This window comes from Morus notabilis, unplaced genomic scaffold (genome assembly GCF_000414095.1).
Source record: "Morus notabilis unplaced genomic scaffold, ASM41409v2 Scaffold1897, whole genome shotgun sequence".
Lineage (NCBI taxonomy): Eukaryota > Viridiplantae > Streptophyta > Magnoliopsida > Rosales > Moraceae > Morus > Morus notabilis.
Genome location: NW_010357674.1, coordinates 20953 through 34476, shown reverse-complemented (window position 1 = coordinate 34476; position 13524 = coordinate 20953). Strand labels below are relative to the sequence as shown.

Genomic DNA, 13524 nt, shown 5'->3' with positions numbered 1-13524 from the left:
TCTCTTTTTCCTATTTTTCTCCACTTAAAATCCTTCTTAGTACACCAGTATATAGAGTACACTAATGGGGGCTCATTTTCTTTCCTCTTAAAACGAATCTACTTTTTTTGTTGCCTATAGTACATGAATAGATACAAGTTCACAAAAGCGCATAACTGGAGACAAAACTAATATGATTAGGTCACCACACCAATAACAAGATATTCTATAAAGATCAATGTTTGGACTTCCATTTTCAGCAATTCTTTTGAAAAGCCTTCTGCAACCATTCTGAAGACTTGAAGCCGCGGCGATATTTTTTATGATTTGCAGACTTAAATGCCAGAACTGGCTTGACTATACCACCCTAGCATTTGCTTTCTTCTCACATGCACAAATTGCTCAAGGGCTATACACAAGAATTTATATCACTGAGTTCTTCTTCAGTTGCATTTGTACCTAACATACCGGATTATGTGCATTCAAGCATTGTCCAAGTTTCTCATAGCCTGGGGTAGACGAAACATCCATCTCTTCTTTGACAAATATAAAATCAAATGACTTCCTGGAACATCATAAAGTGAAATTCGCGTCTGAACCATCTTTAGTGGTGCATTTCATGTCAAAAATCTCAAAATATGCTAAATTGTCTCTTAGTGATGTACTACAACCGAAACCCGAATCTCTCTATCTCCCTATCACACTTAATAATATTTGCCTTTCTAAACATGACAAAAAGATCAGGACAAATAGGAAAAAAAAAAAAATCTCAAATTTCAAGTAGTTAAAATCTAAAAGTATGTTTCTCGTTTGCATGTAAACATGGCCAAACAGTCACACTGATCAGAACAAACCATTACTCAAGACTGTCCGTGAGCAAATTCCGATTCTCGATTCGCTTTAGCAGAATCCTAAAATCAGAGAAACCTAATTATTCTTAAGGAAGTTAACAATCACAATAATGTAACTAGAAAGCAAAAGGTTAGAACAAGAAAGAAGCAAGTTTCTAAACAGACTGTAACCCAAGTTAGCAACACACAAAAATAATAGGCACAAAGTATTCTTTAAAGAAAAAAAAAAAAAAGAGAAAAAAAGAAAAAAGGGATTTCCTTAACAAAGAGCAGTACTTGATTTTTCTTTGCTTGCAATGTTTACTTTCCCCTTAAAACAGATTTACTCTTTTTCGGTGCATTATCCCATTAACCGGTTTTTAGTGATTACCAAAGAATGGCATTAAACCAGTAATCAAGTTTCTAAGCAGTAACAATGTAAACTACTTTTATTATTACAAAATGACTTATATATACGCTAACCTATCCTACTTTAAGTAGGAATCCTAGTTCAAATCAAAAACTGCAAGTAAATCCTAGTTAGTTTTATCTTTCATTATACTGACATACTATTTTGATATCATTTAGCAATTGTATATGTAAAGTGTTCTCCTAATTGAATTGTATACGTAAGAAATTGAATCTAGTTAGTGCATTTGTGCAGTTAATTTCCATGATCCTCACTGACAAAGAACAGAAGAAGAAGAATCTCAAGAACAGTAGAACACGCATTTATTTCATGGACAAACAAAACCTTGTTAAGAAACAAAACATAAATCTCAAAAGAAAAAACTAAACATTTTAAGTTGATTTGAAAAAAAACCAAAAGATCATAGAAACGATAACATGGTAAAAAAAAAAAGAAAAAAAAAAAAAGAAAGAACAGGAACTAAAAATCCAATCAAATGAAACAAACAAAGAGCAAATAGCATGAACTTACCTGAAGGAAAAAACTAAGGTACGAACGACTTATTTAGAGGCTAAGCTATTTCCTATCCTATTTCTAGTCTAAGCAGGAATTCTAGTTCGAGTCAAACGGTAAATAAAGAGAAGTCAACCAGATAATGTCAAACTATAGTTTTTTATGAGCTCTTCTTTTTTGTTGCTTAGATCGCAAGTTTAAGGTTATCCAAAAAAAAAAAAAAATTGACTAGGATTAGGACTGGGCGTATTAGATACGTGTTTTATCTATTAAAAAATTAAAGGAAAATGAAAAAAAAAAAATTCCATGTTTACTTCCCTCTCACTTCTCCTTTTGAGTCCCTCTCTCTCCCTACTCTGCTTTTTCTCTCTAAGGCCGTTCATTTTACCGATTTGAGTTTAAAATTTGAGTTTTATTACAGTAAAAAGTTCTCAGAAACAGTCATATTTAAATTTTTTGTTACAGTAAAAAATTTTCACATAAAATCACATCTCAACTCGAATTAAAAATTTGAATCAGCAAACTAAACGGGCCATAAGTTAAAAGAGAATTCTACTAGTAATAGGATACCTCTTTTTTTGTTTTAATTAATAAAAAATATTAAAGTCCATCGTTATCACTATAAGTCCATAATGATCATGGTAATAAAGATTTCGTTCGGCTTTTAAATTTTGAGGTTGTTGTCGTTCGTCGTTTTGTAAACCTCATTGTCGTCTAGTATATGATGTCGTTTGAGAAAATGTGTCTTATGGCATTTCGCGGAACAGTTATGAACGTATTTCTCTCTTTTTTTTTTGAAAAAAATATAGAAACTTAGGGCGAAATCTCAATAAAACATGAGTTAAATGAGATGTAGATGGATTCAAATTTTGAGAAATTTCAAGAAGAGAAAATGAGTTGGCTAGTTTTTGTCACCTCTGTCAACAAATGTCATAATTTTTTGGTTTCTTAAGAAAAGGGTCGATGATCATTAAAATAGTTGATGTTGGAGACGTTTGGTTCATAAATTAAAATTATGATATTAGAATTATTTTTGATTTACGTGTATTTTTTATGAGAGAAAACACTGTAACGAACTATGAACCATGATTCGAATCAGGGTACGAACCCCCTTACCAAACGTTCCTGTATTTGATCAATCGAATCCAATCATTAATTGACATTGTCTCATAAATTATTAATTGACACGGGCAAATACTAACTGAAATCGTTCAATTAATGATTAGCCACAAAATTCATTTTTTGAAATTAATTTAACAAATTTGGAGAATTTATTAAAATAATGTTTGAAGAAAGATATTTTTTTTCATATGTCATGTCATTCTTCTTCTAAAAAAATTTGTGCACTCTAATTTCTCTTTTTCAAAATCGTGCCTCCTTCAATTTAATTTCAAAGAAAAATAATTGAAACAAAAGTATTAAAAATACATAAAACTACTTCTCATTTCTTTTAGTTCTCTTTGTTTGAAAGGAAATATTGGCCAAAATTGGAAGAAGAAAAAAAGAAAGAAAGAAAGAAACCACAAAAAACACAATAAGAAAAAGAAAAGAAAAGAAAAGAAAAAGAATAAGTTTGTTGAAGTTCAAAAAGATGTTCGTTTAATTTGTTGATTTGAATTTTTAATTTGAATTGATATGTAATTTTATATAAAAATTTTTTATTATAGTAAAAAAATTAAATGTGATTATTTTTAAATTTTTTTTACTATAAGGATTTAAAAGAGACGTACTCTACTTGAGTTCGGTAAAAATCCAAAAAGGTAGGGGCGGCCTCCTCTCATCTGAACTGAACAAAGCCCAGCCCAGTCAAGTCCAATTTTCTGTATCATAGAATAGTTTCTCAATTTTCACCAAAAAGAAAAAAGAAAAAAGAACGAAAAAGGAAAAAAAAACAAATTATAAAAGAAAAAAATAAGAAAAAGGAAAAGAAGAACAAAGTCTGCGCGATCTGAGTTCTGTGATTCTGTACCGATCACTGAACCCTAGAAGTTCAAAACTCCTTCTCGTCAAACCAAACGAACCTCCTTTTTTTATTATTTTTTCATTTTCTCTGGGATATCGTTTTGATCGGTGCAATTGGGAAAAATGGCATACGCATCCCGTATTATCAATCAATCAAAAAAGGTACTCGGCATCGTTTTTCACTGGCTGTATTTTACGTAAAGTTTGTGCTTTTCTTAAATTTTAATGAATTCTCAATCCGGGGTTTTTTCGCTTTTTGTCTCAATTCGCTTATTCACTTGTGGGCTTTGCTAAATGTTGTGCTCTTTTTGTTTTGTTCATTTGGAATTGCCATTGGCGATTTAATTTTCTGGGCTTTGAACTTTTTGGCGATTAATGTGAATTTTGATGCTCATTACTTCTTTTTTTTTTCATATTTTTACCCAAATTTATTTAGTTTCAAATCATGCATAATCAAGATTATGTTTTTGGCTTGCTTTATTTTTGAATGCTTCTTTGTGATTTTATTCATTGAGCAAATGCGAAATTTGTTTAAAGAAAATTAATTTGTACATTACTTGTGTCCTTTTAGCAGTTAAGAAGTGCTCCAAACTTGCTGAGACATGAGAATGCTCTCCTGGTTCGTTGGTTTTCTTTCAGTGGCCAACCCTCTGTTGGTAAGAGGGATGGTATGATTTCTTGTCGTTTAATGCTCTTCATGAGTTTTTGTTAATCTGGATAAAGGAGGGTTTAAATATTTAGGCAAAAGCTGGTGATGAAATTAAGATTACGTTGGGTTCTCAGTTAAAGCTTGGCTTCTTTGGTTTTATGTTAAATGCTTCTTCAATATGATTCGATTTGCTTAGATTGATTCTATTTGGACCTCAGAGATATGGAGGATTCGTGGCCATGGCTATGTGCCTACGGAAGGAGAGGGACTTACTAAGTCTTTCATTAGTAGCACTGTAAGTGCTTCTGGTTTTAATCTGATTTTTCTATTAGAATAGTGTTTATAAATGAGTTTAAGTTTAGATATTAGAATAAGTTGTCAAAGACTTCCTCATGTCTTGCAGAAGTCATTGTCTGGTACACATAAAAGGAATGTCTCAACAACAACAGTGAAAGTGGGAAATTCAATTGCTGGGTTGGAATTAAACAAATGGCTTTCGTGGTACGTTGTCAAAGTGTTTTTTTTTTTATGTGGATTTTTCGGTGACACCTTTTTCTCTCTATATTAGTTCGCAGGTTCCATTAAGGAGAGGCTTTTCGTCTGATGCAGGTACTTATTCGTTACCTTGTGTTTTCTTTATCCCCTCTATTTCGGCAGTGTAGTTTTTCTTTCCTTTTCTTTCCTTTTTCCTCACAAAGAAAAATGTATTTTTCATGTTGCTACTGCCTGTTGCTTACATTTATGACAGTGCTGTAAGACTGGGGGTACCCCGTACCCGGCCTATGTTATTATAACCTTTTATTTTATCACATTATGCTCTAGTTTGCTGCTTTGGCCATGAAGAATTTAGAAAACTTGTACTTTTATGTCATTTGGTCTCCTTGGTAACCTTTTTCTTAATCCTTTAACTAATTCACACAATTTTCTACACCATCATCCCAAAAGCGATTGTTTATCTTATCTTAAGTTCAATGTGGTCATCTTATATATCTGGAAACAATGCTGAGATTCAGCTCACAATCGGTTGTTTAAAATATGTTTCAGGCCTTCCTCCTCACCAAGGGATAGGAATGCCATCTCTTTCACCTACAATGACAGAGGTTTGTGTCTCTCTGTTGCTTACTGTCACTTATCATCTCCACTTTATCCGCTAAATACTCCTTTTATGATATGAAGGGTAATATTGCAAGGTGGTTGAAAAAGGAGGGTGAAAAGGTTTCTCCTGGTGAAGTCCTTTGTGAAGTTGAAACTGTAAGTTCTTCTACCTTTTTGTTATTTTGTTTCCCCATCAGGTTAAGACCGGAAAGGGATTTTTCCGTTGCTGTAACATGCTGATTGGATAGAAGGCTAACTGATGTCTTTACACATCAAACTTTTCCTAGGATAAAGCTACAGTTGAGATGGAATGCATGGAGGAAGGCTATCTTGCCAAAATTATTTGTGGAGATGGGGCCAAAGAAATCAAAGTTGGCGAGGTATCAAATATTTTCCTTTAGGAAGCACAACAAGTATTTTTATTCATTTACATTTTTGTTTAAGTATCATTTGCTGTGCTTAAGAATAGCAATGACTTAGACTAGATCAGACGAAGACTATTTAGCTTCGTACATTTATGTCCATAAGAAAATTCATAGAGAAGACCATTTTTTGGGAGCTGTCTACTTGACATTAATGCTTTTGCCCATAGCTCATCGCTATAACTGTTGAAGATGAGGAGGATATTGCAAAATTCAAAGACTACACCCCATCATCATCAGATGGTGGTGCTGCTGCAGATAAGGTGCCATCTGCTTCCCCTCCGCCCCAGAAAGAGGTGGTTAAAGAACCAGCTACTCCTCCGGAGCCAAAAGTTTCAAAGCCCAGCGCACCTCCTGCTTCTGAAGATCGCATTTTTGCTAGTCCTCTTGCAAGAAATTTGGCTGAAGAAAACAATGTATGTCATTTGAAATGCCTTGACCATTTTTGTTCATTTGGGTATGTACTTTTTTATAGGGAACAACTGTAGATGCCAATCGTTATTGACCGCTACCTTGTTTGCATGAATCTAGGTGCCACTCTCAAGTATTAAAGGAACAGGTCCAGATGGACGCATTGTGAAGGCTGATATTGAAGATTACTTAGGTATCTCTTTATCACTCATGATTGATGAACTTTTACAAGAAAATTTTTGTTGGTCATTTATATATTATTATGTCGTCACTAGCCATGATTGATTTTTGTTTTGGCTAAAATTTATTGGTTATTTATGTATCTCCTAACTATAGGGAATGCTTTTTTTTTTTTTTTTTAATTATTTTAAAACCCTTGTCTGACATTCTTTTGGTGGCTAATCAGTTGAATGTTATATATTCTTTTCTACAATTATGTAGCTTCTCGCAGCAAGGAAGCTCCTGCAGCAGCTGCCAAGGCTAAGCATGCAGCACCTGAGGCTTTAGATTACACTGACATCCATATTTCTCAGATACGAAAGGTGGATATACAAAATAGTGTTATCCTTATCTGTATAAAATTTATGCAATTTAAGAATGTTTCTATCTAGGAGATTGGTGGTCCTTTTACCCTGCCATTATGTTACTTCTTTCTTCTTTTCTTTTGCGTATTTTTACTCTTCTTGTTGCTCAATCGGGGAATAACAAGTTTTAGACATCTTTCTAGTTGTGCCATTTCTTAGTCTTTTTAGGGTTTATTATTTGTATAACTTGAACTTTTACATATCTGAAGCTGTTTTCTGGTATGACTTTGGCAGATCACAGCTTCGCGGTTGTTATTCTCAAAGCAAACAATTCCACATTATTATTTGACAGTAGACTCATGTGTCGACAAACTTTTGGAGTGAGCATTACTCTCTGTTCCTTTTAGAAGTTAAGTCATTGTTTCACCATATTACTTATATAAATGGTTATTTGTTTGCAGTTTACGAGGCCAGCTTAATGCATTGCAAGAAGCATCTGGCCGGAAGCGGATATCTGTTAATGACCTTGTAATAAAGGTATGAGATGTTTGTTTAACAGTATTTCCCGCACACCCAATGAGTGTATAAAATTTTTTTATTCTAAGACCAAGTAAATTTTGAGGACTTTAAGGCAAGTTCATGGGAGAATGATAGAACTGGCAAAGTGATTTTCTTTGTCATTCTTCGGTTGGTTTTTGTGGAAGAAGGTGAAGTGAAATCTTTTTTGAAAAAAAAAAAAAACGGAGTAAAAAATTTTCCAGTGCTTGCTTGGTCCATTTTTTACTATTATTTATTTTAAAACATAATTAATGTGTACTTATAATTTTCAAAGATTGTCTACATACAGCAGGTATCTGTTTTCCTCCTCGTGTTGAACCAATCTCATAAAACTATTACTTGCAGGCTGCTGCTTTGGCTCTTAGAAAAGTTCCTCAGTGCAATAGTTCATGGACTGATGAATATATCCGCCAGTAAGTATACAGTTATATCAAAAGTTTAAATAGAAGTCTCCATATCACGTTTAGATTATAACCTTCTTTGTTGTCTTTTGTTCTAGGTATCACAACGTGAATATTAATGTCGCAGTGCAGACAGATAATGGACTTTTTGTTCCTGTTGTCCGGGTTAGTTAGCTCAGCTAAAGATATTGAAGGATATCATTTTTTTTTTTATCCCCAAAGGTAATCTATCTTAGACACCAACCGTTTAATTTGCAGGATGCAGATAAGAAAGGCCTGTCCAGGATAGCAGACGAGGTCAAGCAGTTGGCCCAAAAAGCGAAAGAAGGAAGCTTAAAACCTGAGGACTATGAGGTGAGAGCGATGCTGTCCTTTGTGAATCATGCCTGTACTAAAAAAAAAAAAAAATTGCAATCATATCAATTTACACATGCTGATCTGTCCTCTTACCAGGGAGGCACATTTACAGTGTCGAATTTGGGAGGTCCCTTTGGTGTTAAGCAATTTTGCGCCATCATCAACCCTCCCCAATCAGGCATTCTTGCAATCGGATCCGGTAAGCTTAACACTTGTCTTTCTTTAGATCAAACCCGCTTTTGTCTATCCTGTCTTGACTTTATATGCTTTCCTTTGAACAGCTGAGAAGAGGGTTGTGCCTAGTTCCGGACCTGAGCAATATAAGTTTGCTTCCTTCATGTCTGCAACACTAAGTTGTGATCATCGTGTTATTGATGGTAAGTCTGCCGGAGTTTTTCTGTAGGAACGTGGACAGTTCAAAACAAAATCCTGATGATGCTACTTGCTCCATGTATTTTTTTTTTTTTTTTCAGGCGCAATTGGTGCAGAATGGTTGAAAGCGTTCAAAGGCTACATTGAGAATCCGGAGTCAATGTTGCTCTAAATTTATGGTTCGCGATCCACTCTTCAAATAAGTCGTTTTTGTTGCTCTTGCTGCTTGGATTAACGAGGGATTTGAATGAAAGTCCCAATTATTCATATCTGAGTTCCAATTGAGATTTTAACTGATTACATCGCGGATGATAGTTATTCCGTTTGTATTCTCTATTCAGAGCTTTTGGAATAAAAAAAAAAAGGGGTTTATCGAGGCTTTGAATTTTGCTCATGTAGAGTGCGGAACCCCCCTGTATATGAGGAGATACTTGTTTTGTCCCGTTCTTCCTCTCGTATTAATGTGAATATTTGGAAAATTTTGCTTTCTGATAATTCTTACGCTTCTGGGATACTTGCATAATTTGATGAAACAAGCAGTCCACGCCACGGTGTATAGCATACACTCTCTACCCTGCTTCAAACATATGGCGAAAATCAAAGGATGCCTTTACTTTTTTAAATGAGCAATTAAGGGTGCGTTTCGTTCGTGTCATGATTTAAATTATGGTTCGTGATTCATTATAATATTTTTTTTCAAAAAAAAAAAACACACGTAAATCGAAAATGATTCTGAATTTATGAACTAAATGTCCATTAAATAATATGTCAACATTTAATGAAGGCACGGAATGGAGACAAAAAAATGGGATATCAGATGCGAGGCTACAACCATGGATGCTAAATTTCTGTCAGTTTATTTAGCTCTTTCACACTTACCTTTAGTAGATAAACTACTGGTATTGTACCTGAATTAGTGATATCAAGAGATTGCAGAGAAACGAACAGCTATACAGAGAGTGTCAACACATGATGGGGGATGGTTGCAGGACTGGACAAGGAGACTGATGACGAATAAGATATATTCACACCACTAATAATTTGAATATATAAAATTGTGTAGAAAGGATAATGATTTGAACAGTATTACGTGGAAAACTAGGATAACAGAAAATATGTAAATATTAGATGTAAATACGTATGAAAAGGGAAAACATATTGTCGTCAAAACATATGCGACTTTGCATGGCTAGCCATGCTTTACCTTTTTACTTGAGCAAGATGAGTAGGGAACGGAGTTTGTTGAATGAGTATTGAAACAGCTTCATGCTTTTAAGTTTTCATATGAGAACTTACTTCCAATGAGACATGAAGCAGCCCAATAATTATATCGATGCAGCACAAAAGAATACTCTCAAGCGACTCCCAGAATATGGCCCCGTTTATTTCACTGATTCAAGTTTATAATTCGAGTTTTACCACAGTAAAAAGCTCTCAAACAGTCACATCTAACTTTTTTGTTACAGTAAAAAGTTATCACATAAAATCACATCTCAACTCGAATTAAAAACTCGAATCAGTGAACTAAACGTAATTACATATTAGATTCTCTCTACAAGTGGGTTTTATATAATCGTTGTTAAACATTAAATATTCTGAAGACCGCGTAAAAGTATTCGTCTGTCTTATCAATATATATCTATCATTGAGTTGTTTGATGTCTAACCAGAAATAATCTCAAAAACTTTAGAAGAAGAACCAAAACCATATTCTTTCTCTGAAAGCAAATGAGTACTGCATTTTGAGAGAAAAAGCTACAAATAAACCTATTTACAGTAAACGTAGACAAAACTATTCATTAATAAATAAAGGTTTCACAATCATACTCAAATGTACATATATAGATAAAATTTAAAATCCTTCTCTTTGTTTTTTGAAATATGAGATATATGTGAGAATCCGGTAAAAGAAGAAAAACCTTTTGCGTATTAATTATAAATTCAGTAAAGAAAATAGTATAACAAAAGATCCTATGTTTACTAGGGGAAAAAAAAAAAAAAAAAAAAAAACCGGGAAAAGAGTCCTGGCCCAACTCTCACCCAACTTTCTGCGTGGCCATGCAGCCCCGACCACAACATAATGCCTTATTTATAGGCTGATAAATCCTGGTTTGAGTTCAAAATACAATCCTAGTTTGAGTTCTTTTGGTAGAAAAAATCCTAGTTTGAGTTGAGCACGTAAAAAAATGTCCAAATTTTAAGAAAAATAGAGAAAATGAAGAGTCGTATATTGTTAATAGAACAGTACACCAATAGCAATAACATTTTTTTTTAAAATAGAAGTCCTATTGGACATAAAGTCACAAACTAACATAAAAATCAAAATATTAAACGCATACGGATTTAAAAATGAAAGAAGACAAATACTCATTAGATTGCATTAATCTTGATTTTTATTCTTTACTCTTAATTAGTATTTTTTTAATTAAAACTATATTAGTTGAAAAGATATTAATTAAGAATAAATGATAAAAATCTAAACTCATGCACTTTAAGAATAAGTTAAGTAATTTTCTCAATTTTTGTTAAAAGCCTTAATTATGCAATCCTAAGTCTCACTACAACTCAATCCAAATAGTACTAGATAACTAAAAATCTTAATCCTAAGATGATAAAGCATGTTTAGCATCCTATGCTAAATGTAAGACTTATAAAATATATTAATTCCTAACGAAAACACAAAATAAAAGTCCTAAATATTGAGACACTGATGTAGCGGAAGCATAAAAAATGTAGATAATTAAGAGAACTCTCAAAGGAATTTATTAATAACCAAAAATTGAATGACAAAATAACACTAAAGGCCTTTTTTTTTTTTTTTTTTTTTTTTTTATAGAAAACTAATCCTAACCTACGGCAAAGCAAAGTACTCAAAATCCTAATTTAACTAGAACAACTAAAAGATAAGGCCAAATAGATAAAATCCTAATAGAAGAGATAATTCCTAAAGATAACTCCTATTTTAAAATATTCCCTATTTACGCTGCATCAGACACCCAATATTAAACAGTTACAGACTTTAATTATAGATTAGTCACTCGTGTTTCAGTCCTAGTCCAAATGACTACTAGTTAAATAAAAATCTGAATCCTAATGTTTATAAAATAAAGGATTAAATTCACAAATAGTCCTCATTTTTTTTTTCTTTTTAGGATTAGTCCTTGTTAGTAAATTTTGTTCTATATAAATAGTAGATACACTTAAAATCATGGATGATCCCTGTTAAATCGCATAGTAGTTGAGTTATTTTTAATCGCATAGTAGTTGAGTTATTTTTAAGGTTGAGAACGTTTTTATACTGTTGTAGGTGCTTTAGAGGACGTTTGGTTTATGAATTCAGAATCATGATTCTAACGTTTTTTCTCTCTCTAAATTCAATCATTACAGAAGTACATATATTTTTCTTTGGAATTAGTCCGGAATCTATGTGGAGGTCTTTAATTTTGCTCTTTATATCCACTTAAAATCCATCTAAGCAGGTCAGTATATAGAGTATAATAATGGAGGCTAATTTAATTCTCTCTTAAAACAGATCTACTCATTTTTCATTGCCTAAGCTACATGTGTAGATGGGCGTTCCCACCTGGAGACTTAACTAATCACATCAGCACTCATAAGATTTTAAATCAAGATTAGTATTTGGACTTTCCTTTTGCGCATACATATAATTTTTTTAAAAGCCTTTTACCATTTTCTTAACAATAACAATAACATGACTAGAAAGCAAAAAAGATACAACAATAAAGAAGCACGTTTCTTAACAGATCAAGGACTAACTTGAGAATGTAAACAAAGTTAATGTAATATCATAGATAATAAATAATTTAATGATCATATCAACATTTTTATTTAAAAAACTGATAGAATCAAGATGGAAGAAGAAAAATTAAAGATATATCACAAGTTTATAAGGTAAAATATGTATATTTTAAAGTTTATGGGGCATATTGGCACAAGTGACAACGTTTAGGAGGTGTTTATAAGTATTTTCATTTAAAAACTTAACGGAGTTAACCTCAAGAGACATGTTGACATAAGTGACAAAGTTCAAAAAGCACAACATGCACATTTTAAATTTCAGGACACGTTGATACAAGTGACAAAATTGAAGATAATTTATAAAACAGAAATAGTAGAAAATAGGCCAATATGAAAAGCTTAAAAAAGTATATAGGCCAATTTTTAGTTATAAAAATTAATAGGCCATAACTTGTCAAGTTATGGTTCATAACCAGATAAGTTTTGGACAAACTTATTAAGTTATGGTTCATAGCCAGACAAGTTATGGGCAAAAATCGTAAATTATGAACAATAACTTGTCAAGTTATGGTTCATAACCAGACAAATTATGGACAAAACAATAATTTAGCATATTTATTAACTTATGTAAACTATTGACCTATTAATTTTTATTCATCTCAAGTCTTGGTCTATTTCCCCCTTTCTCCCTTTATAAATTTTTTTTTTTATTTCTTTATTTTCTTTCCTTTTCTTCTCTCTCTCTCCCACGATCTTTTGACTTCCTTTTCTTTTTCTTTTTCTGTTTATCTCCCCCAAATTCCCCACGATCCCTCAACCTAAATTTCATGTCCATTCTCATGAAACCACCAGCGCAAGGAAATTCCAAACGATTTCCTGAGTTAGATGCCCTTTTAGAAACAAAGTTCGTATCAGACATAATCGAGTACTACCAAAATTTGGGAATAATAATAATAATAATATCAATAGTAATATGTTATGTTAACATATTTTATATTTTACATTGATTTTGGTTTATATAGTATATGAATATTAGCTTATGTGGTATATATTATATCAATATTAATTTGTATAGTATGTACTAATATCATTAATACGTTATAATTTTATTGTATTAATATCATTAATATATTAATAATATATTATGTTAGCATATTTTATCTTTTGTATTAATATTTATTAGTTTATACAGTATATCAATATTATCTTATGTAGTATATTAATACAATAACATATTAAATATTAAGTGAAAAAAGGAGACGTGCCCATTCTAGTATGACATTA

The 13524-nt window shown here is 32.3% G+C and overlaps 1 protein-coding gene across 4 annotated transcripts; it reads left to right on the top strand.

Moving 5' to 3' along the window:
- The first annotated feature begins 3605 nt into the window (after nt 1-3605).
- Nucleotides 3606-8977, top strand: LOC21386766 (dihydrolipoyllysine-residue acetyltransferase component 2 of pyruvate dehydrogenase complex, mitochondrial). 4 transcript variants are annotated; one of them, XM_024172988.1, is made up of 19 exons: nt 3606-3855; nt 4268-4349; nt 4561-4637; nt 4746-4843; nt 4911-4951; nt 5387-5442; nt 5519-5593; nt 5725-5817; nt 6030-6275; nt 6391-6463; nt 6712-6812; nt 7089-7174; nt 7256-7331; nt 7698-7765; nt 7852-7918; nt 8012-8107; nt 8207-8309; nt 8392-8487; nt 8584-8977. In XM_024172988.1, exons 1-19 carry the CDS (start codon nt 3817-3819, stop codon nt 8652-8654), a joined length of 1644 nt encoding a protein of 547 aa, XP_024028756.1. In that variant the 5' UTR covers nt 3606-3816; the 3' UTR covers nt 8655-8977. The 4 variants fall into 4 exon arrangements, with proteins under 4 accessions (XP_024028756.1, XP_024028748.1, XP_024028753.1 ...); XM_024172980.1 differs by having other exon boundaries at nt 4268-4361; XM_024172985.1 differs by having other exon boundaries at nt 4265-4349.
- The last annotated feature ends 4547 nt before the right edge of the window (nt 8978-13524 follow it).

Excerpts from the sequence above, each read along its gene's own strand:
- LOC21386766 (XM_024172977.1), top strand. The coding sequence starts at position 3,817 with ATGGCATACGCATCCCGTATTATCAATCAATCAAAAAAG. Across the intron at positions 4,362-4,560 it reads CTCTGTTGGTAAGAGGGATG|AGATATGGAGGATTCGTGGC; the intron begins GTATGATTTCTT and ends TTTGGACCTCAG. Across the intron at positions 6,813-7,088 it reads ATATTTCTCAGATACGAAAG|ATCACAGCTTCGCGGTTGTT; the intron begins GTGGATATACAA and ends TGACTTTGGCAG.